Raw genomic sequence first — 25,650 nt, 5'->3', positions numbered from 1 at the left:
TATTCCAGGAATGTGTTAGTTCACAAAATTAAGTTACAATTTTTAAAACACTGATCCAAACTTCTACCTATTCAAATGCTACCCTTTTAAGCAAAGGTCTTATAGGTGTCAAGACTATTGTGAGGTCTTTCCTCTAAGCTATTCCTTACCTGTCTCCCATTTTTTTCTGAATTCCTCCAGATTCTGATTCCTTTATAAGGACAACTGACAGGCTCTTTAAATATTATTATCTTATATTATGCCCTGATATAGGTATATCCCAACCGTAATATAAACTTGAAGCCAAGAATTGGCCTTCCTGATTCACGGTAACACTAACACAATTATATAATATACTGATCAAAAATATGCTGACTGACATTAGCAAACCACTATAAATCTAAATCTTCAACATAGTGGGGTAAAAAATGGCCAAGTAATTAAAAGAGCCAAATTTTAAAAATCCAGGTAATTAAAAAACTATTTTTGTATTTCTTAATAAACTCAACTGAATCCATAAATAAGATATTTTGAAGTCTCAGCATATCCTCAATTTCATTGTACTTTATAGAAATTTCATCATTACCAGGTGCTCTGCTCAGTTTATGCAATCTGTCTGGACCAGACTTAATAAAAGAATGAATTTTAAGAATGTACTTAGGTTTAGGTTCTCTTTCAATCCTATGACTTTGGACATATATTTAGCTAGTTTTACACAATTATTTTCAACTTAGTTTGGCATCTGCATAATATTTAAAGTATATTCATTGCAGAGATAAAATAAAAGTAGCTCATCAGTTTTAACCTGGCCACACTAACAAAAAAGCACAGATAATACAAAACAATGGATGATCCAAAAAGCATTAACAGTCAACTCTCAATTATTCATATGTGGATTACCTAATATATATTTTAGCCTATTTATGTTTGCTATTCTAATAGTATTTGCTCAGGAAATAAAAATTGATGCTAATCATTCACATAAAAGACACATCAATCTACTGCAGGGGAGGAAAGCATACAAAATCTTCCCAAACCACATATAAATAATGCTATTTAGATTATGTAATTTAGCACTCTTCCATCATTATTCACCTTCTTACTAAGTGCAGGTAAATGAGAGTGGACTGTATTTAGCTTGGTGATAGTCAGAGGTACAGATACACAGGCATGCAAACCATTCACTCACCCCACTGTGCTTTTCACAGCCCTATTTTCAGTAGCCTGAGACCTGGGAGGGGGAGGAGGCAAGTCACTGCAGATGATCACTTAAAAGGAAATTGAGAGTTGACTATAATTTACATTTAAAGTGCTATGAAATACCATCACTCCTACATGTATTCATTGCCGTTCATGGGAATACTTCTCACAGTGATTTAACAAGGCTGTAATGCTTTCTTTTAACCTTTCAATATCCCAGAAACGTGATAGCTGAGAATCACAAAGACGGAAGTGACACTATTAAACATGTAACTTAGTACGCGTTTTAGAAATTCAGGAAACTGAAGCCCAGAGAGGTTAAATAGCAAGCCAATATCCTCAGATTAAGTAAAACTGAGTATTCCAGAAGTCAACTTCAATACCACAGTTTCACCGCCTCTTCAACCAAAACTCTCCTCTTGGCTTCAGAGATCATAGTCTTGCTAGTTTTCTTCTCTTCTGTTGGCCACCTTTTTGTCATTGACTCCTACACTATGACAGACACTCTCATCAGCTCATCCTCTAATACTCAAGTCTTTAGCTCTAACTACATTTACATTCTTCTTCTCTCAATGACCTATGCAGGAAACAATCAGATCACAACTTCAGAACCATTCTGGTACTCACAGCTACCTTTTATACATCTTTCATAGACTTAATCACCTGATATTCAAGTGTAAAGCTGAACTCATTATCATCCCTCCAAAATGAGTTTCTTCATTTCATGGCACCCTCAATCTCACTGTTCCTCAGGACTACAAACTTAAAATGTTTTTACTTCTACTCTCCTTAATACGGTACTACTCCATTTCCCATCTCTCTCTCCATTCTGCCATTCAATAAATACTTCAGTTATTATTATACGATAGATGCTGGGAAAGCTTAAGATCTGGTGAGGGAACAAGTGGACAAAGAACTTAAGGCAATGGGAAGAGATATTTAGAAAGGAATAAACACAGATATGGCAAAGTAGAGGAGGAAGCAATGAATTCCCACTGGAATGATTTTTAGCAGTAGCACGTGACCCAGACCTTAAAAAATTAGGATTTCAATAAAGAGTGCTGAAAATGAAATTCTAGGCAGAGGAAACAACCTACCCAAGGTCAAGTCAATAGAACTGTATGCCAAGTACAAGGAATAAATTATTTTTGACTAAAGCAGATTCTCAACCAGGGGTATAACACTATCTGCACAGGGAGAGAACAACAATGGGGAGGAAGATGCTTTAGAGTAGCAAACTCTCATCCTCTTTGAGAAGCACTGTGTGTAAAGAAGGAAGAGAGTGTATTACAACAGATAAACTATGCACAGAGGTTGACAGAATAATACGATTAAGACAGTACAGAAGATAACAATTCTGAAATAAATCATAAAAGGCCTTCAATGCCAAGCTAAGAAATCTGGACTTGATTCTGTGAGCAAAAATGAGGCAGTGAAGTGTAAGTGGTTTTTTGTTTGTTTTTGTTTTTTACTTAAGGGAATGATGATAAGATCAGATCTATATTTCAGAAAAATAATCTTGGCGATCATATAGTAGAGAAAGTGAAAAAAGGTTCGAGAAGATTTTACATCATCCAAATGAGATAATAAAGATGTGAACTAAACCAATGACAATGGAATATGAAGAGACTAGATTCATTAGATATTTCAGAAGCAAACTGGAGGACCATGGCAACTGAACAATAAGCAGTAGGTCTCTAGCTTGGTTATTAGGAAGGATGGTGGTGGTAAATAGAAAGGGAAATGGGAATATGCAAAGTCTTACACATTGGGCCTTTTAGAGGAGTACTAGACAAAAAATGCTAATATGTTTTGCAAGCTTAAGATAAAGGGTCTGAATAAAAATATAGTTAACATAACCATCTCAACTCTTGGATTTTTTTTCAACTCATGGATTTTTGAAGCCATCAGTGAAAAGACTGTTCAGGGACTCAGCACTATAGGAGACAAGAAGATCAAGGACAGAACCTTAGGGTTCACTTGCTTATGGAGCTGCAAAACCAGTCAGTGAACAGAGAAGGAGCAGCATGAGAGGTAGGAAAAGAAGTAGGAGAATATTTCACAAAAGTCAAGTGAAGAAATAGTTGCAAGAATAGCAACAGAGTGGTGGCTACAAGTGCATGATCTGCAGTTAGTCACTCAGTAACCCTAAGATCCTGAGTTACTCACCTAAATTTCAGACCTTCAGAATTTTAAAGGCTATATCTTCCACTATAGGGATAAAAAGAATACTTCAAACAGTTATTAAGGATTAAGTGAGATAACATACTTTAGTGCCTGGAACAAAACTATTAATACAGTAGTAGCACTAAAATAGAATGGGGAACTTAAAAATGCCAATGAATTTTGCATGAGATTACCAGCATCCTTCAAAAACCTATTTTCAGTACAGGGGGAAAGCTGTGCTTAGAAGACTATAGTGTTAAGGAAGAAAGCTACAGAGTGATGACAAACCGTTCTTTCTATAGAACCTATCGAAAAACAACTGTTTTGTAATCTTTGTCTTTATCTTTCCACACCTCCCACCACCATCCCATGCCTGGTTTAGTACCTGACCCATATGAAGGATACAAGAAATGATTACTGAACATGACAAAAATTAGCCAATAGGAAGGAAGAAATGAAAAAGCAAAGGATCTTAGTTCTACAAAGAATCTTAGAGAAACAGTATCAGGAGCATAAAATGCCTTTCCAGGTTAGCCTTAGAAAGGAACAGAGATGCTTTATTCCCTGACTCAGGGAAACTGAAGTATGTATGAAATATAAAAAGTTGGCTCAGTAAGTAGAGCATGCAACTCTTGATCTGGGGGTCATGAATTTGAGCCCCAGGTTAGGCACAAAGATTACCTTAAAAAATAAATAAAGGAGAGAAGAAAACGGAATTAACATTAGACAGCTTTTACCTTCTTAAAGAAATGTAAGTACTCTGCACAAAGTAAGAGAACTCCAAAGTCAGTCTGAACTCTGAAGAAAACAAACTAGTTGGTAACTGCATTCAAAATATATTCACCTTCATTTGTCTCCAACACCCTCGTCTAGTCTCCCACCATTTCTTAGATTACATCAGCAGCTTCCTAGGCAGCTCCTCTTCACGCAGACTTTACCCTCCCCAAGGTGTGGTATATTCTCTTGAGAGCCCACGTTTCCTTTCACTATGTTCCTCGCTATTCTTATAAATCAACCACTCTGTGAAGCTTCTCTAATCCTCTAACCATCAAACAGTTCATCATTTTCTTCTCAAGGCTACTTCTAGTCCTTGTGCAGTCTGATTACTTAACTCATCGTTCCATATTGCAGGCACTTTATTATGTCTATTCCAGTAAACTCCTAAAAAGAATAACATCTTCCTTATCTTCATTCCTTCAGCACTTAATTCAGCATTTAGGATATAATGGCCATTCATTCAATGTTTGTTTTGTCTAACTGAAGTCAGCAATTAAACAACATAAGTAATCTGCTGTCTAGAAAAAATCAGGAAACAAAAAGTACTGTTCAAATCTGCATCATTCAGATAACCTTCCTACTTTTCTAAGTATTAAACAGCAACTAAGACCATTTTTTTCTTCTTACTAATGGAAAAGTAAAAGCATTGGATAATCAAAAAATATAAAACTCAATACTTTTAAATAAATTATATTCTAATAGTTACATTAGAATACAGGTTTGTCCATGTCCTTAAATTCACTCTGAACATAATGATTAAATTACTGTATAGTAAGAAGGACGTACGCAGGAAGAATACTCTGTCTTTTCAAGTTATTCAGTAGCATAAGAGATAACACTACTGGACTGATAAAAAAAAAAAAAAACAAAAAAAAAACAGGCTATCCTTGCAGTGGAAGTGACTAAGGGAAGCATTTTGGTTTCAAAATAGATATTGGCATGCAAAACAGAGAGAGTATTTAAATGATATCAATAGCAAATATCAGGGACTTTCACAAATTAAGTAGAGTAGTTGTTTGAACAAAACTGAAAGCAACAATTACCAATATGTTTACTGTGAGATCTACTGCAATGAAGTTCCTAAACTAGATCAAAATTAACCCATCAACAATTTTTAGTTGACACATACTATGTATGAAGGAACTACAGCACTAATAACCAATACCAAAACCAAAGTGCCATATAACTCTCCTGAGCCTCAAAAAGCTTGCAAGACTAGTTAAAATATTATTACTAAGAAATTTTCTGAAGTCAGAGAAAAAATTCTAAGGTTCTATAAAATAAAATATTACATTTTACCTTAACTGCACATAATAGATTACTCTTTGCTTAGACCTAATTTACTGGTAATCTCACAGATTATTTCTTTACAGTAACTATATTCAAAAACTCTCCTTCAGACAGACTATACCCAATTAATAGTAAGTCTCAAAAAAATGAAAGCCTCAATACCATAATTCCTTATTAACAAGTTTATGATGTTCAAAACAATTCTGAAATATTTTAAATGCGATATAATTTTGATTCCATAGTGTAGGAAGACAACTAACATTTAGTTAACATCACTCACAAAAGTATCAGCTCCTGTGCTGAGTATTTTAAGCACTAGTTCTCATATTCTTAATAAGCCTTTGAAGTTATCTCTCTTGGATATGAAGAAACCAAGAATCAAGCAAGGTCAAATAACTTGCCTCAAATCACCTATTAGATATTCCAGCTAAGATTATAATCCAGAACTATTTGACTTTACAGTCTCATCTCTTTTCACTACATACTGATGGTTCCTTTTGGAATAACAATGAACTGTGTGAGACAGCTACACAAAGAATTTCTCAAAGGTTACATAAAAACAATTAAAAAGAGAGCAAACACTGCCTTCACATTAAAAACAAGTAGTTCTGGTTACCCAAACTTAACCTAAAACATACAGTAATCCAATACACAAACAGCCGCCCTTCAGCTGCAACTCAGACTGCCTATAGTTCTCAAATTATTACTAAAGTATAATTCCTCCTGAACTTTCTTCACATTAGATCCACGAGACGTCTTTAGATCCACAAATCTTCTTTTAACAATGACATGACTGTCAGAATAGCAGTTTCTTGAACAATAGCTTCCCTATATAATGAATCTGAGATTACTTTTTTTATTCTAAACTTCCTTAGGATTTAGGAATAAATCTCATATAACCTCTCTTACTTGCATACGCCTTTTGCAATCAGGTTCAACTGGCTATGTATATTTCAAACTGAAGTATATTTTGTCAAGGCAAGCAGAAATAGCATTTTCTACTTTTTGCATTATCTTGAAAATACCTATTGACATAGGTGTTCACTAATTGTCCAGGAAGCATAACGTTTTAAATGGCAAACATACAGTTATCTGTGTACTTGAGTAAGACTGAAGTAAATCAAAGGTATCAAATTTGCACATAAGCTCTTATACAAACTAAACTTCTGATACCAGCCACAGAAATCACTATATACAGAAGTTCTGCAAACTCAATTTAAAGCACAAACACAATTTATTTCTAGTACCACATCCAAACAGGTTTTTAATGAGAACATTAAGACAGAAGATCTATCTAATAAATGCTCTTTTCACCTCCATCTAAACACATATGCTCATGTAGAAATTAAATCAATAAAGTATACCTGTTACAGAACTCAAATGCTAATGTTAAGCCCTGTAGGAATTTTGTTGTTAAGAAATTTACTAGAAAATCTTTTCCCACATATATTTTATCAGATTTTCCAAGTGTGTTTGTTATATATACAGTCAAGTTTCCAAACTGTTACACAAAAGTCAAAAGCTTTACATCTTTCTACACTAACACTCAAACCCAATTCGCTGAGGAAAAAAATGTTCCAATTTAGTGCATTAGTAGAAATCTTTCTGCCTGTTCACACCAGTGCCTAGTTCACCCAAAACAAAGTCCCTGAACTTTCAGAATAAAATATTCTTACAAAATGCACTCTTGTAGCTAAATGAAAAGTAGACGTTTAGTTAATAAGTTATCTTACACTTTGACATACAAAATAAAACAAATTAGACAATGCCTTAAATACCAGAGATGAGCCTCAACAATGAGCCCGCGTCTGACAAATACTTTAGATAAGTCACCACGTCAAGTAGAACGTAGGTTAATTTTTTTATTTTTTATAGAATGTTTATGACTTTTCTTTTTAACATCCTAAAGTGTTTTTCGGATCTCAAAAAAGGAAACTGACGATGTACAGCTGAACCACTTTACACTCTATGCTACAGCCGGTGTGAAATATGACTTCTTCGGAATCAGCAGACCAGATCCTGTTTACCGTGGAAGAAAAAAGAAAAACCGTGTGTATAACTACTAAATCTTCAGCCAGGTATTGTCGAATAAAGTCCAGTACGGTGCCTAACAGAAGATACACTGGCCAGCAGCAGGATTAGGTCCTTAAAAATACAACCGGGGTTCGCCCAGTTCCGAAGGTGTAAACAAACCCATCGCCACTGCAGAAGGTAAACAATGAACCTGCAGCGAGGGTGAGGGGGCGGTCTTTGCCAACTACAGTCCCAGCCGCCCGGGAAAGGGAAACGGGAATGAACTACAGCGTAAACCAGACACTTAGCCACAGTCACTGACTCTAGGTTTCACTACCGAGTTATCAATGCTCCGGGTCCCCCAGAGCGGTGGGCAAAGAGAAAAGCAGTCACGCAGGCAGCAGAACCCAGCAGGTCCGGCTTCTGCTCTGGGGGACGGGTAGGGCAGGATGTGGTCGCTCTTCCCTCAGACATCCTCCGGCAACCTAAATAACAGCCTCTACCTCCCGCCGGCCGCCTCCGGGCGAATGGCTGCACGAGCTCCGGGATGGGAGTTAAATGCTCCCTCGGGGGTCCAGGCAACCCAGAGGGTCACCGGCTCCGCCGAGTCCCGCTCGGCGTTCCCCGGCACCCGCCGCACCCAGAGGCCCGGTGAAGGGCGCGGGGCGAGGAAAGCGGGCATCGGGAAGGGGGATGGGTCCCGGGAGGCGGCCCCGGGCTCCGCTCCTGCGGGCCAGCAGGCGGGGCTCGGGCTCTGCCTCCCGCACCCCCGCGGGTCCCGTGCGGGGCCCGCCCCTGCCCCCTGCCCCCGGGCCCCAGCTCCTCCCCAGCAGCGCGCCCTCGCCGGCGCCCGCGGCGCCCCACGTTACCTCGGGTCAGATCCAGCGGGACGTTCTCCTCGCCGCTGTCATTCCGCCCTGCACGAAACAGACACACAGCTCCAATTAGGATTCGTTCGCAGGCCAGCGGCGGCAGCCCTGGCTCCAGCCAGCGCCCCTAATCGCTCCGCCTGCCCAGGGCCAGGGGGAGGCAAGGGCCAGGGGTCGCGGGCCCCAGGCGGCGGGGGGTGAGGGTTGCAGCGGGCTTACCTCGTATTCGGAGGTTCTTTAGCGAGCGGCCGCGGCCGATCGCCGCCATATTGACGGGTTTCAGTCACAACACCGGAAACCTCGCCCAATCGCGCGAGAACCCCTTCCCCTCCCCGCGCGCCGCGCCCGCCCCCCGCGGCATCTCCCCCGCCCCTCCGCGGCGGCAGGCGGCGGGTGGTGCCGACTGAGCCCCGGGCGTGGAGGGAGCGCGGGGCCAAGCTGGGGTCTCTTGTGCAGCTCGCGGCGCGCGCCCACGTCCGTCCACCGGAGTGCGCGAGGTCGCGGCGACGCGCGTGGCCCTCCGAGAGCATGTCGGCTGGGAGATGGCATTTCCCACGAGGGGAATCCCATTGATGAGAGTTTGCAGCGTGGAGGATGCTTCCCCTCCAGTGCCGCGGAAACTGTAATTAGAGCCGGGGCGAGCTGGGAGGAGGCCGGGATGCGGCCGACCGGCCACCTGCGGAAACCATCCTGCCTGATTCTCCGGCTTGCTTTCAAGCCCCCTTCCTTATTCATCAGTTAAAACGATGTTTACTTAAAAGAAAGAAAGAAAACAACAACAACAACGCTGCGCGCAGTTTTAATGTAACTCAAATCCCTTCCTAGAAGTCGCTTTGCTCCAACCAAGTTCACATGTAACAAAGTTTGTTTTCCACCCTAGCTCTGACCACCGTGCTAAGCAGCCTTGCACTTGATCTTCAAAACTACACTCAGCCAGGAGAACTCCTCTGAGAGGAAGTGGTCTGGTGGACGTTTTGTTTTTGACCGCCTAGCGCAGACCAGGAGAAGGGGATTAAGAAGCCAAGGAGTGCAGGGTGGTCGTCTGGGGCGGTGGGTGGGATGGTTCCCGCGCACGCGCGGGCGCCGGGAGGCCCGGGGAGAGGGTTTCCTCTGCCTGGAACCAAGCAGACGCAGCTGAGGGCTGTGTCGGGTTTTCTGTCTGTGTAGCTTCTGAACACTGACTAATGTAGATGTTGTGGATTAACATGTTTTATACATAGACCTGATAATTATTAGCTGTAGAGATTTCAGTTTTAGAAACTTTTCCCAGCTAGTATATATACACCCAGCCCCTGACCCAGCAACTTTAAACTCTTTAGTAGACTGAAGAGAGGGTGAGTGTTGTCCCCTCCTGTTCCTCTATTTGTCTTTCTACGTGAGACTAGAAGTTAAACAGTGGAGATCTTGCTTTAACCACATCTCTTCTGACACTTAATGCAGTGGCCAGGATAAATAAGCGTTAAATAAATAATCGGCATTGTTCCAATGCCCTCTTTAATGTGAAAAAAAAGCAATATTGGAGATATAATTGCCGTTGTCAGTAATAGTGATCAATTGGAAACACAATTGACCACAGGTAGAGATTATGCAAATCATTACAACCATCAAATGATATAGGTCTGGTATATTTATAGAAAATAATGTTCATGATTTTAAATCAAGCAAGAGATTACAAAGTTCCTTTTTTATAAACGTTTAAAATACATATCAAATTAAAATTATACATTATAAATTATTTTACAGATATGTGTACATAGAAAAGAGTCTGAGAAGATATACATCAAAATGTGTTTTTTTTTCCCTTTCAGTTGTGGAATTACACATATGGTTTCTGTTCTTGTTTGCTGTCTATACTCTTTAAACGTCCTATAGTTAATATATATCTAGTGTAAAATAAGTAAGAGTTATAAAAAGAAAAATTAAAGCAGCATAGAGTAACATCATCAAGAAAAAAAAAGAGAAACACTACTTCCTTGGGATACTATTCTATCTGTATTTTCCTGCCTCCCCCCCCCCCCCCCATTAGGTCTGCAATCAGGTATCTGTTCCCGATATTGCCCTTGTATTCAAGGATGCAACACGATTAAAGTACTTTTTAAAAATGTCTCCTGACTCAACCAGTAGTAATTTTGATAACAACATACTTGCTCTTGCTTTTGTAGCTTTCAGGTCGTGGTGCAAAATTATTTATTCTAGTTACAGCTTTAGGCAAAAATCACAAAATTTTAAGGTCTGGTGAGGACATTAAACATTTACATTTCATCCCTCCATGTATTACATTTCACCATTTCAGAGAAGTAGAAATCTATCAATGTAAATTCTACAAGGTTCTTAGAACTGTTTCAATTTTCAACCAACCCTTTTTATTGTGTCCCTATTTATTCTAAATTAGCTCCTTCCTAATACAATTTAACTTCATTTTCTCTTTCATTCTTTCATGAAAGTTGAGTAAAACTGATCCACTTTTAAATTACTTACAGTAAGTGAAAGCCTGAATCTAACAGCCTTTCATCTTTATAACTATACATTCCTATTTAAAGACCATTATTCACTTATTCCGTCTCTTCCAGTAGGAAAAAAGATCATTTTTCTCCAGTCTTACATTGAAACTACTTTTTCTTCTATTACTATCTCAGTCATGTAAGTGGCTGTGTTCCTCCCCTTTGTTTTTAAGGTGAATAATAGTCTTTCTGGTAAAAAAAAAAAAAAAAAAAAAAAAAAACATTCTTAGTGTTTGCAAATGACACTCAACTGGGAAGCAGGAGTTTAGGTAAATTTCAGTAAAGAATACATTTCACAATGGTGTGTTTGCTTTTTAAACAATGCATTATTGATTCTACTCAGTGTGCTGTTTGTTAAAATCTCCAAGTTATCTTCTATACTTGCCAATAGCAAGTTTTGAAACTTGTTTTTCTTCCTTATTTATTTTAGCCCACCCCTATGTTTTACTCATTTTGTTTACTTCTTACTACTTCTCCAATTTTCTGGGTCATTTTGATTCTAATCTGGTCATTGAGAATTTAACTTCTGCTTCTTAGTTTTCATTTCCCAACTAGGTTTCATTTGCTGTGTGAATGAATGTCCTTTTCTCATAGTATTAGTCACTGATAAAAAATGTTATATGAGATTGGGTCCAGGACCACACCTCTGAGAGATAACTGATTCTGAAGACACAGTGACTCATTGATAATCATTATCTGGGTTCTATTTTCTATCCTGTTACACAAAGGTAATAAGTCTGGTTTATAAACCAAATATTACCAGTTTCAGATACAGAGATAATGTTGAACAGAAAAAAACCTTGCCAAAATCTTAGTTCCCTTTATCTATTTGCCTTAGTACATAGGCCATACGAAGATAAAGCAAGTCGAAAACCACAGCATTTAGTCAGTCTGGTTTTTTTGGTAATTTCTCTTCAGAGTTAAATCACACATTTAAAATCTAGATAAAGAACATTAAAATGACAGGCTATGGACTAAATCAAACATGCTGGAATCCTGCATAGTGTTGCCTATGATGATTCAGCCCTGGTGTTGTTTATCTCTAAGCATTGTTCCTTTAAATTTTAATCTCTGTCTCAAAATAGCAGGAAGTCGTTTCTTAGTATTGTTCCTTTAAATTTTAATTTGTGTCCCAAAATCTCTTGTAAATTTCATTAACAAAAAATTCTGTAAGGTATAAAGGCACTCTATAAAAGCAGTTTTAAATAGAGTATGAGCCTATGTTTGTGAAAGAAGAGATAACATATACACAGAAAATAAAATGTGGAACGGTATGCACTAAAATTTCAACAGTGATTATCTCTGGTTGGTAGAATTTTGAGTGTTTTTTTATCTTTTTCACTTTAACTGTTCCGAACAAATTTTAATTGTACATTTTTTTTAAGAAAAATTATTTTAGAGAAAATTTCCTGGCTATTCTAAATTACAATGAAATCAGTATTTCATGATAATAGTTTCTTAAGCAATGGAACTACCAAATTACTTGTGCATCTCATCATTTTAAAAAGAACATTTTTGCCCACACTCCAATACACGTGTATTTACTTTTTTTTTTTTTTAATGATGTTATTTTTAAGTAATCTCTACACCCAACATGGAGCTTGAACTTACAACCCTGAGATCAAGTGTCGCATGCTCCACCAACTAAGTCAGCCAGGCACCCCTACTTTTTTATTAAATAAGACATAAAACATAAAGATGAAATAAAAATGGTTAAAGTTAATTTTAATGTTACTTTACTAATGACACTAATAAAAACAATGGGGTTGAATATACTTTACTATTTTTTACATTTCTTGTTAAATACTTTATGTATAGAAATTCAAAAGTCCAGTCCTAAGAAGAGTTTTTTGGGATGTTCGGTTTTAGTGGCTCACAAGAATCAGTTTTTTAAAAATGGAAGAACTAGTCTACTGGCTAAAGTTTCTAACCCATAACAGTTGTTTTTCAATTCCACAATCAAGGGTTTTTTATGTAATATGGCCAATAAATGTCCGTCTTCCCTAATGTCAATCCATTTTTGTAGCAAACTGGAAGGCATGACATTTAGAAATTTTTAGCAAATGATTTCAAAATGGTTTCAAAGCTCTTCATCAGAAAGATTTTCAACAGGTTAGAAAACTCTGTTTCCATGATTTTTAAGTGAGTAGTTATAAAAACATATGTAAGTTGACATATTCATATTTTTAAATGAGTTCAGGGGAAAAAAACCCTCTAGAAATGCTTCCAAATATTTACTTTCTAAGTGCTCCCTTCCCAGCACAAATTTCTTTTGAAAAGTAGTAAGATTCTTTTTTTTTTATTTAAAAAAAAAAATTTTTTTTTTCAACGTTTTTATTTATTTTTGGGACAGAGAGAAACAGAGCATGAACGGGGGAGGGGCAGAGAGAGAGGGAGACACAGAATCGGAAACAGGCTCCAAGCCATCAGCCCAGAGCCCGAAGCGGGGCTCGAACTCACGGACCGCGAGATCGTGACCTGGCTGAAGTCGGACGCTTAACCGACTGCGCCACCCAGGCACCCCTGAAAAGTAGTAAGATTCTTAATTATTGTTAACACATATACCTTGAAGAGAAAGATTAAATTTAATATTTTTAGAACATCCGTTAGATAACATGGTACTAATGGATAGAGAACAAGCCACCAATCATCATGAAAACCAGTTTACCACTAAATACATGTCAAATATCTGCACGGTACACAAGATTGTCACAGTCACTTTCTCTTCTCAAGGTGTCTGAAAATTAAGCTATGTGTTAAAGGTCTTTATTACATAAAAGTATCGTATGTGGTACTCTCTCTACTCTTCTGTGAATACCTTTTAAATTTGCATTTACAGAAATGACCTCATCTATTTTTCACAAAACGCTGCTTTTATTAAGGATGTTGTTTATTGATAAGGACATGCTTTCTTTGATACATCTTTGGTGGTGCAGAAAAAGAGCGATCTGTGTGTATTTTCATTACTGAACAGAATTCAACGAATACCATAAACTAAGCCAAGTGTACAAGTGTCCATGCTTCTATCCAATCGCATAGCAAAGCTTCCATAATGCGTTTTGTTCAAGTACCTTTTTCTTTAACTTTTCAGAGTTTTTTTTTTTTTTTTTTTTAACTTTTTCTGTCTTGGTTGGCCAATAGGATAGCACTTTAGTTTGTCAGCAAATTTTTTTCTTTGTGTTTTTTCTCAGTCATTTTTTACCATAGCAGGAAATGCCACTATATTCCCCACTGATAGGTATGTTTTTGTCTGTTGCTAAGAATGTTTCTCTTTTTGCGAAGGATGGGGTTCAATAATACATGACATCTAACATCATTGAGGAAATACAGAAAATTACCTTCATATTCTGAATTATTTTTAAATATTTTGCTAATCAGATAGCTTTATACTACCATTAACTACCATCTCAAGGAACAATATACACTGAGACCCAACTAATAGTAAAGATAATCTACATAAATTCATAATCCATAATCTTAATTTACATTTTAAAAAATTTAGGGTGACATCTGATTCCATTGCCACTGCTTTTTCCTTCTAATGATGTTGATAAAGTGCTACTATCAGGAGTAGACGAATCTGATCTTACACATTTTAAAACTGTGTGCTTTTATTACTTACATTGCATACACACAATTTCTTTGCAATATTCTTTTTAAGCCACGTTTCCACTCGATAAAATATAGTTTAAAATATGCCCCTTAAATCCACTTACCTGGATATAATACATGGCCATTTACCCAAGTGGAAAAAAATTTCAGGAAAGTATTGTAACTCTGCAGAGTGGCAGAACTCCCAGTCTTCCCTCAGGATACCTTATAGAACTCGTGCTAATTTTACTTATTGACCAAATGATAGCTCAATTGTTAAATCTACATAATATATATCAATCATTCGTTTCTTTCTTTATTTCGCTACAGAAAATCTCCAAAATTCCTCCACCAAAAAACATAAAAACAAAACAGTATACTAGACTTAGAGGAACAGTGTCAAAATACAAAACTGGAAAAGCAGAACTATCTAGAGGGCACTGCCACTTGTATACCCAAGATCTGAAAACTAAGCCACTACCAGAGGTAGAAAAGCAAAACATGAGACTGGTGCCTTAAACCCAGGATCCTAGAAGTGGACCAAAGTGGACTCAGGTTAGTAGTGCCCCCTGGCTTCCAGAAGCAGCAATTACAAAATCTTTTCTGGAGAAAAGTACGCATGATTATCAGCTCCCAGGCTCTTCACAAATTAAGATCAAACAAGTAAAAGTTCATTTTCAAAGATCATCAAACTGAAAGGAAAAAGTCACCATAAGGAAAAATCAGTAGAAATAAAAATTATAACTCATAGACTTCAGATATTGATGATCAGAAACAATATAAAGGAACTGAATTATTTTTAATGAGGAATTTGATTTCATCCATGATGGAGAATGGGTATTAAATTCACTTTCCCATAATAAACAATTATAAATTTAGACAAAATATGTGAACGATTGTTTCTAGGCATAGTAGTGTGGCACTGAGACCTTGAGACAAAAGAAACAAACAAGGTGACCTCACATTCTTTCTGGCTTTTTGCCTGGGGATACCTTTCAAAACACAACACAAAACTATGGAAACCAAATAAAGAACATCCATTTCATAGGATAAAAGAAAGAAAGATTTAAGTTCAGAGATAAGGAGGCAATTGAAATTGGAGGAGCAGAATACCAGAGAGGAAGAACCTGTACAGAGTAGGAGCTCCAGAAATCTGTATCTAAATCCTCTTGATTAGTTGGCTGAATTTTAAGCTGCGTAAGTAAGAGAGTGAGATTCTGGGAGGCCTGTCAGGAACAGGTCCTGAGGACTCTGAACTAAATGAAGATTCGACAGGTTGCAGATTATGAAAAACAATAGAACTCTATTCAGCAAGTAAGGCGACTTTGGTAAACACCATGAGCATTCAGTTAAGACCCCCAGAAGGTAATAATTTAGAGAAGAAAGGTTTGCATGGGGATACCAAAAAGGTCATAACTTAGGGGAAAGCTACACTAGCCTAAAATAAAACTATAATATTATAAACATATTCAAGCACAACCTAAAATCAAGACTCAACATGATCAGGCTGATCTTCCAATAAATTATGAATAGGAGAAAACCCAATAAAAAGAAAACAACAATATACAAACTCTCAAACGCATAGCACTTACAGTGTAAAAAATATCATAAGAATTTTATTAGATGTGAAAAATGAGAAAAATGTGATTCATCATCATGAGAAAAATAATCTTTAAAAATAGACCCAGAAATAACACAGACATAGAAATTAGCAGAATTTTGTAAATATGGTTAAAGATTCAAGAGAAAAGTGGGACATAGTAGTGATCAAACAGGGGCTCTTACTAGAGAAATGCATACCATAAAAAAAGAACCACATGAAAATTCTAGAAATAAACAAAAAATACAACATCAAAAATGTAAAAATCCACTAGATGGTCACATACTGGACACACAAAAAAAGGGATTGAAGACAGATCAATAGAAAGAATGAAGAAGACAAAGCCTGGAAAAAAAAAAAAAAAGAGAACCATATTTTAAAAAAATCCAACAGTCTGAAATATGTGGAACTGGAGTCCCAAGAGAAGTGGAGGGAGACATTATAGCAGAAAAAAAATATTTGAAGTAACCATGGCTGAAATGTTCCAAATTTGATAAAAACTATCAAGACCCAGATCCAAAAAAGCCGAATGAATCACAAACAAATAAACACAAAGGACACCATTCCCAGGCATATAATAGTCCAACTGCCAAATACCAAAGATAAAGAGATACATCTTTAAAGTGATCAGAGAAGAGAACAAAAGGCAAATAAACTATAGATAACAATAATAAAAATTACTGTTGACTTCCAGTCAGAAACCCAGAATGCAATCAGATGACATTTTTAAAGTGAAAAAGGAAAGAAATATCTACAATCTAGAATTCTATATCTGGTAAAATCAATTTCAAAAATGAAAGTAAAATAAAGAAATTGTGTTTTAAAAGAAATGTTGAAGGAAGTTCTGCAGACTAAAGGGAAATAATACCAGATGGAAATACAGATCTACACGAATGGACAAAAAAATGCAGAAAATAGTTTATATATAGGTAAATAAATTATTAGATAATTTCTCATTTAAAGTAAAGGCAATACAGTGTATTGTGTGTTTAAATTATAGAAGTAAAATGTATGACAAAATTGGACTATTACAAATTTCTAATATATATGAAATAGTGCAATATTAGTTCGAGGTATGCAATAATTAGTTAGGAAGATAAAAAATAGCTACTTAGGAAATTTCTAGGAAATTCCTGTATCATGATCATATTAAAAGTAAGTAAATTATATACTTCGTGATTTCAAAACTTACTACAAACTGTAGTAATTAAGATAGTCTAGTAGTGGCATAAGGATAGACAAAAACAAAAAGTAGATAGATAGATAGATAGATAGATAGATGACCTGAAAAATGCTATCAACCACTTTACCTTATTGACATTTATAGAAAAATCCAGTCAACATCAGCAGATACCCATTCTTTTTGAGTACAAATGTAATATTCGCCAAGATAAACCTCAGTCTAGACCATAAAACAAATTTTAACAAATATGAAAAATTGAAATCATATAAAGCATATTCTTGGACCATAACAAAACTAAACTAAAACTCAACAATACAAAAGTATCTAGAATATTCCCAAATATTTAGAAATTAAACAGCAAAGGGCACACTCCTAAATAAGCCATTGGATAAAGCAGAAATTGAAAGGTAAAGGAAAATGTATTTCAAATTATATAGAAATGACAATATAACATTCCAAAATTTTTGGAATGGAGCTAAATCAGAGGAATAAAGCATTAAATGTTTATATTAAAAACGGAAGGTCTCAAGTCAATGGTTTAAGTTTCTACCTTAAGAAAACAGGAAGGGGAACCCCAGTAGCTCAGTGGGTTAAGCTGCTGACTCTTGATTTTGGTTCAGGCTGTGATCCCAGGCTCCTGAGATTGAGCTCTGGGTCAGGCTCTGCACTGAGCATGAAGCCTGCTTAAGATTCTCTCTCTCTCTCTTTCTTCCTTTCTCTCTGTCTCTCCCTTTGCCCCTCTTCCCTGCTTGCATGTGCTTCTCTCTAAAATAAAAAAAAATTAAAAAAATAAAAGAAATGGAAACTAGGAAAAGAATGGCCAACTAAATCCTAAGCAAGTAAAGGAAAGTCAATAAAAAAAATAAGTGCAGAAACTAATAAGAATAAGAAAACAAAAATCAATGAAATCAAAAGCTGTTTCTTTGAAATAACCAATTGATAAATCTCTAGCCAGACTGATAAAGAGGAAAGAAGCTACAAATTGCAAATATCAGAAGAGAAAGGTAGGATGTTACTATAGAACCTACAGAATTTAAAAGGGTAAATGGACCAATTTTTTGAAAGATACAAAATACCAAAGCTTATTCAAGAAGTTGTTTTATAGGTATTAATGAAATGATTCTAAAGATATGGAAAGATAAAAAATGTAGAATAGCCAACACAATACTGAGGAAGAACAAAGTTAGAGGACCCACATTATTTATTTTTAAGATTTACTATAAAGCTACAATGAAGGCAGGGTAATTTTAGAGATAAATTAATTGAACGGAAATAAAGAGTTCAGATCTGTCTATCTACATCATCTCTATCTCTCTTTCTGTGTCTATCTATATCCATGTCTTCAATTTTTGACAAAGGTACAAAGGCAATTCAATGTAGAAAAAATAGTCTTTCAAAAAATGGTATTGGATCACTTGTATAGTCACATACAAAATAATGAACCTTGATCTACACTTTATGCCCTATATAAAAATTAACTCAAAATGGATTGTAGAACTTAATATAAAACCTAAAACTACAACAGTTCTAGAAGAAAACAGAAGAAAACCTTTCTGATCTTGGGTGAGGCAAAGATTTCTTAGATATGACACCAGAAGCATGGTCAATATGAAAAAAAAAATGATAGATTGGATTTTATCAACAGGAGAACTTTGTTCTTGTTAAGACAGTTGTTTTTTTTTTAATTTTTTTTTTAACGTTTATTTTTTTTATTTTTGAGACAGAGAGAGACAGAGCATGAACGGGGGAGGGTCAGAGAGAGAGGGAGACACAGAATCTGAAACAGGCTCCGGGCTCCGAGTTGTTGTTAAGACAGTTTTAAGAGAATAAAAAGACAAAGTACAGACTGAAAAATGTTTTTTTTTTTTTTAATTGAGGTGTAATTGACAAATAAAAGGATTTCTATCATCGAATTAACTAACACATCCCTTATCTCACATATTTGCCATTATAGTTGCTGTTATTGCTGTTGAGAACACTTAAGTTCTATTGTCTTAGTGAATTTCAATTACACAATACAATATTATCATCTATAGTCATCATATTATACACTAGATTCTTAGATCTTATTCCTTTTTTTTTTAAATTTAATTCATTTATTTTGAGTAATCTCTACACCCAACATGGGGCTCGAACTCACAACCCCAAGATCAGGAGTTGCATACTCAGGGGCACCTGGGTGGCTCAGTCCATTAAGCGTCCAACTCTTGGTTTCGGCTCAGGTCGTGATCTCACAGTTTCATGGGATTGAGCCTCGAGTCAGGCTGTGCCCTGGCAGTGTACAGCCTGCTAAGGATTCTTTCTCCCTCTCTTTCTGCCCTTGCCCCATTCTCACTATCTCTTTGTCTCTCTGTCTCTCTCAAAATAAATTTTTAAAAATTGAAAAAAAAAAAAAAAAAAAGAGGTGCATGCTCCACTGACTGAGCCATCCAGGCACCCCAGACTTTATTCCTCTTGTAAGTGGAAGTTTGTAGCCTTTTATCGGCCTCTATTTCCCTCACCCTCCAGTTCCTGTCAACCAGCAAACTACTCTCTGTTTCTATGAGCTTGGTTTTCAGATGCCACGTATAGGTGGGATCATGCAGTATTTGTCTTTCCCCGTCTGGCTTATTTCACTTATCATAATGCCCTCCAATTTTGTCCACATTGTTGCAAATGGCAGGATTTTCTTCTTTTTAAAGGCCGAATAATATTCCAGTAAATATATCCGTTCATCCACTGATGGACATGAAATTGTTTTTATGTCTTGGCTATTGTGAATAATGCTGCAACGAACATGAGAGTGCAGGTTATCTCTCTAAGATAATGATTTGCTTCCTTTGGATATATTCCCAGGAGTGGAACTGCTGGATCATATGGTAGTTTTGTTTTTAATTTCTTGAGGAACTTCCATATTGTTTCCCATATTGGCTATACCAGTTTACATTCGCATCAGCTACATGCAAATTTCCTTTTTCTCTTCCTATTCTAGCCAGTATTTGTTATCTCTTGTTCTTTTGATAATAAACATTGTAACAGGTGTGAGGTGATATCTCATTGTGGTTTTCATTTGCATTTTCCCAGTGATTAGTAATATTGAACATCTTTTCATGTACTTGTTGGCCACTTATATGTCTTCTTAGGAAAAAGGTCTATTTAGGTCATTTGCTCATTTTTTAAATTGGGTTATTTATTTTTTATTTTTTGTTGTTTGGTTTTTTGTTGTTGTTGTTGTTTGTTTATTTTGCTAGTAACTAGTATGAGCTCCTTGTACATGTTCGATATTAACTTCTTATTGGAAGTTTCTAAATTTTTTTAGAATTTATGTCATTTCTAAATTTTTTCTCGCATTTCATAGGTTGCCTTTTCGTTTTGTTGATGGTTTCCTTTCCTGTGCATAAGCTTTTGATTTTGATGTAGTCCTAATTGTTTATTTTGCTTTCGTTGCCTTTGCTTTTGATTGAGGACAACATGGCACAGGGAAATTTTTAGAAGTGATGAAATGGTTCTTTTTTTTTATAGTGGTGGTTCTGCAACGCTGTGTTTAAGGAGTCAAATTTACCTGTACATAATTTATACCTCAATAAAAGAATGAAAATAACAAAGACCATTATTCCAAGGGGTAGAAAATATATGGAGTGTAGAATAAGATCTAACATGTTTGGAATAGGATTACCAGAAGGAAATAATTGAGAGAATAAAAAGATGCAATATTTAAAGAGATTATGGCTTACATTTTCTAGGATTTATGAAAGACAAAATTAGCAAATATGGGAGAGAGAATGTAGGTAAATTAGGATAAATAAAATGAAATCCACTCCCAGACACTAAATAGTGAAGACAAAGATGAAGAGATCTTAAAAGCAGTTGCAGAAGAAAGACAATCTATGCGAACTACAATTAGAATAATTGGACTCTCCTCAATAGATATAATAGATGCCAGAACACAGAAAAATTATCTCAAAGTGATAAACAAATATAAAAATCAAAATTTCTGTACCTAAAAAAAAATCTATCTTTAAATAATATGGAAAAATACAGACATTTTTAGGTAACCAAAAAATGGCAGTGTTTATTTCCAACAGACATGACTATTGAAGCTTTCATTATATGCATTTAAAGAACAAGAAAATGAACCTGGAAAGATAGCCCAAGATATAAGAAACAGTGATGAGTAAGAAATTGGTAAATCATGTAGACAAATTTAAGCAAACACAGACTGCATTTAATAATACTATTTTAATATTGGGGATTAAAAGGGAAAGAAAGAAAATAGCTTGCTGTTTAGGAGTGGGTGACCTTAGTTGAACAATTCTAAAGCTCTCAGATTGTTTGAGGGAGGGGTTAAGTAATTGATCAACACTAGACTTTGTGAACTACGCAGGAAAAAATATAAGGATAACCACTAGGAGAACATTAGTAGGACATACAGTATAGAATTTGCACATGAGCGAAGTGGGGTGGGGAGAACGAACAAAAAAAAAAAACCAAAACAGAAAAAATAAATCAGTCTCCAAAAACGACAAACAGGAGAACAAAGACATATAGAAAGAAATCTAACAAATAGGACAGTGTAAGATAGGAAACAGTTCTGGGGCGCCTGGGTGGCTCAGTTGGTGAAGCATCAAACCTCAGCTCAGGTCATGATCTCACAGTTCGGGAGGTTCGGGAGGTTCGGGAGGTTCCTGAGTTCGGGCGCCGCATCCGGCTCTGTGCAGACAGCTCAGAGCCTGAAGCCGGCTTTGGATTCTGTGTCTCCCTCTCTCTCTGCCCCACCCCCACCCCCTGCCGGCGCTCAGTCTGTTTCTCTCTCTCTAGAAAGTAAATAAAAACATTACAAAAAAATTTTTTTTAAAAAGATAGGAAACAGTTCTAAATATGTGTACATGGATGGAATACTTAATTGTGAGTTTCTCAGTTAAAAGGCAGAAACTCTTAGATTAATTTTCTTTTTTGTTAGATTAATTTTAAAAATCCGACTATGTGGTGTTGACTAGAGGTACACTGAAATTTAAAAAAGTTAAAAATTAAAAGATGAAAATTGTATACAAGATGAAAGACAGTTGGGTAGGTGTATTAATATCAGAGAAAATAGACTAAGTCAAAAAACATAAATAGTAATTGAAAAATTTCCAACATAATGAGAAGAGGCTTAACTATAAAGAAGATTTAAAATTACAAATTCATATGTATTTAATAAAATAGTCTCAATAAGTGATAGAAATAGAGAAATCAACTAGCTGGCCATCATAGTGAGAGATTCCAACACACTTCCTTAATTATTGTTAGTTTAGGCAGACTCTTCTGATGAAAACTATTCAAGCTTGATTTTCTTACAAAGAGATAATTATTGGAAGGAGCTAGCACAGAAAAGGAAGTAACCAGGATTCCCTAGAAAAGAGTTTCAAAAAAGTGGTTTGCTTGTGTTTTTATGCACCTTCAGTGTAGAGATACATCTGTCAATTAAGAGAGAAGCCCAGGGATCATGGCTCAGCCAAATTAAAAAAAAAAAAAAAAGGTCACAGGGCAGCTGGGTGGCTCAGTCCGTTGAGTGTCCTTTTGGCTCGGGTCATGATCTCACGGTTCGTGAGTTCCAGCCCAGCATCAGACTGTGTGCTGACTATGCGGAGGCTGCTTGGGATTCTCTCTCTCTCCCTCTCTCTCTGCCCTTCCCCTGCTTGCACTCTCAAAGGAAAGAAACTTAAACAAACTAACAAAGTTCATAATCTATAAGATTCCATGTTTTCAAAAGAAGGAAAAATCATTATATGGTTGGTACCAGTGGTTTTCATATCCTATTTTAGAATTTTCCTGAAGGTCCCACTATGATATAAGAATTTTTTAAGAAAGTAGTTTGTAAGTGGAATAATTTTTTCAGTGACCAAAGCATCTGTTTCCGTTCTACTGTAGTACCCTCTTCACAGACATACTTAGGAAACTGAGTTGGTAATCAGAAGGTACTTGGTCAACAAGGAATCAGATAAATGATTTATTTATTTTTTGGGGGGGAAGAATATTTTGCTACTTTACATTTTCACAATCATGTCTAATATTCTGCGTGACCTTTTCTGAACTAATTTACATTTTTACTTTTACTAACTTCTTCTTATAGTAATTAATTTAAAAATTACTGCCATAATTGTGGGACCTTAAAAATTATCCTGAATTCCCTTTTAGTATTATATCGATGCTATTAAATTCTTTAAACTTCCTGTAAAAAGTGCTCAAAGACTTGAAATTACCTGGCCAAATAGCAAGCAATGCTCAGCATGAATGTAGTGGAAATAAACACAGTAGTGTGGTCCTAGGAATGCGTCTCACAGCAGATCCAGGCACGGATGGAACCTTGGCATACGATACGGAGTCGGTCTTGCATATTAGTGGAGAGGGTTAGCACAGTCAGTAAATGGTTTGGAGAAACTGCTTCTCTGGGGAGAAAAATGATTGATATTTCCAGATGGGTTCAAAGAATTTAAGGTGGAAAGCAAAACTGTAAAACTTTTAGAAGAAAATATAGAATATCTCCATGAGCTGGTAAAGTTAAGAGTTTCTTAAAAAGCACAAAAAGCATTGGGCAATCTCTATTCAAGTGGGGGATGTGTATATTCCACTCAAGCATTTTCTATCCTGGATGTATGCCATAGAGAAACCCTCACACACCTGGAGAAACTCCAACAGGAATGTCCATAGTAACATTGTTTATGATACCAAGAGTTGGATACAATCTAGCGTGACTTTAGTAGAAAGACAGAAATATCTGTGGTTTTTTCACTTAATAGAATGTTATTCCTTTCCCAACATAATGAGAAGTAACAAAAGCAGGTTGCAGAAAAATGCATACAGTATGATACTTAGTCATACCAAATTAAGATATAAAAAAATACTTGAAACATCTAATTTTTATTTATTTAATTTTGTTTTAGAGACAGAGTGAGGCAGGGAGAGGGGCGGGGGCGGGGGGGGGCAGAGAGAGAGAAAGAGAGAGAAAGAAAGAGAGAGGATGTTAAGCAGACTTTAGGTTCAGTGCAGAGCCCGACACAGGGCTAGATCCCACAAGTCTGGAATCATGACCTGAGCTGAAATCAAGAGTCGAACGCTCAACCAACTGAAACATCCAGGCGCCCCAATACTTCAAACATTTTAAAGGATACATACATACGTAAGGAAAGTATAAAGAAATGCAAGGGAGTGGGAAACACCGAAATCAGGTACTGGTTTTCTCTGAGAAGGAGGGAAAGAAGGAGTAAAATGTAATTGGGATGAAGTACCCACGGATCTTTTAATGTACTCATAGTATTTCATTTAATGAGAAAACAGTGTTTGAAAGGTGACTGAGAGAAATTCAAAACCGTTATACTATTATTATAAACTGAAAAATTAAGTATTCAGCAAAAAAAAAAAATCTATCTTTAGATGGTAAGAAAGGTTAAGGGGCATTTATGATGGACAAGAAACTGTCATTAACTTACGGTCATAGCTTAATTTCATAAGAATATTGCCTGTTTGTTCACCCATCTTAATTTTTTAAAATATTTTATTTATTTTTGAGAAAGAGAGAGAGAGACAGAGTGTGAGCAGGAGAGGGGCAGAGAGAGAGGGAGACACAGATTCAGAATCAGGCTCCAGGCTCTGAGCCGTAGCACACAGAGCCTGACATGGGGCTTGAACTCGTGAGCCACGAGATCACGACCTGAGCTGAAGTTGGTCACTCAACCGACTGAGCCACCTGGGCGCCTTATATACCAGATGAGGTTTTAGCCTGTTGGTAAAAATTGAATCCGTTTTCAAAGGCTAAACATTTGCTATCTTTTGATAGCAAAGGTATTATAAATAAAATTTTCATAAGTTGCAAAGGCAAATTTGAAAGTGACATTCCTCCCTTTCTGGCAGAATAATAAATCTTATGCAAACCACTGAAATAAGTGTAGAGCACTATAATTGACTAGTTTGAAGGAACAATTCTACTTGGAACATGTAAATTCTGGTATTTTAGTTTTTAAAGGGTCAATCATACCAAGTTGTTACCATTTTTTTTCTGAAGTCATTATAGATTTTATAGCTCATGTTCTCTAAATTCAACATTAACTAAATATGTATTTTAGACTTATGAGTCTCTCTCTTGAAACTGGTTTCTGTACCATATTTGACACGAACATTTCTGTTTGCCACCTGCATCAAAATGAAAAAGAACCAGCTATTTTCCTAATTTCTGGCTTCTTTGATTCTCACTAACAATTTTCATGATTTTCTGAGGCACCCGGGTGGCTTAGTCCGTTAAGCGTCTGACTTTGGCTCAGGTCATGTTCTCACAGTTTGTGACTTTGAGCCCCCGGTTCGGCTCTGTGTTGACAGCTCAGAGCCTAGAGCCTGCTTTGGATCCTATGTCCCCTTCTCTCTCTGCCCGTCCCCTGCCCGAGCTCTGTCTCTCTGTCTCTCTGTCTCTCTCTCTCTTTCTCAAGAATAAACATTAAAAATTAAAAAAGAAAACAATTTTCATGCTTT

The 25,650-nt window shown here is 36.4% G+C and overlaps 1 protein-coding gene across 6 annotated transcripts in view; it reads right to left on the bottom strand.

Annotated features, from left to right (window-relative positions):
• RICTOR (RPTOR independent companion of MTOR complex 2) overlaps positions 1-8,630 on the bottom strand; it is a 122,671-nt gene extending 114,041 nt beyond the window's left edge. For 4 of the 6 annotated variants that reach the window (XM_045439762.1, XM_045439778.1, XM_045439768.1 and 1 more), the window contains exons 1-2: positions 8,514-8,630; positions 8,295-8,342 (exon numbers count right to left, since the gene is read on the bottom strand). In XM_045439762.1, coding sequence (XP_045295718.1) covers positions 8,295-8,342; positions 8,514-8,562 — 97 coding nt within the window. In that variant the 5' untranslated portion in view covers positions 8,563-8,630. Of the gene's footprint in view, positions 1-1,168; positions 1,211-7,762; positions 8,072-8,294; positions 8,343-8,513 lie in introns of those variants that run through there. The other 2 variants (XM_045439786.1, XM_045439787.1) reach the window with 2 other exon arrangements.
• Between the last annotated feature and the right edge of the window lie 17,020 nt (positions 8,631-25,650).

Source organism: Leopardus geoffroyi, chromosome A1, assembly GCF_018350155.1.
Source record: "Leopardus geoffroyi isolate Oge1 chromosome A1, O.geoffroyi_Oge1_pat1.0, whole genome shotgun sequence".
Taxonomy (NCBI): domain Eukaryota; kingdom Metazoa; phylum Chordata; class Mammalia; order Carnivora; family Felidae; genus Leopardus; species Leopardus geoffroyi.
Note: the sequence above shows the minus strand (reverse complement) of the source record. Positions and strands in the feature narration are given on the sequence as shown.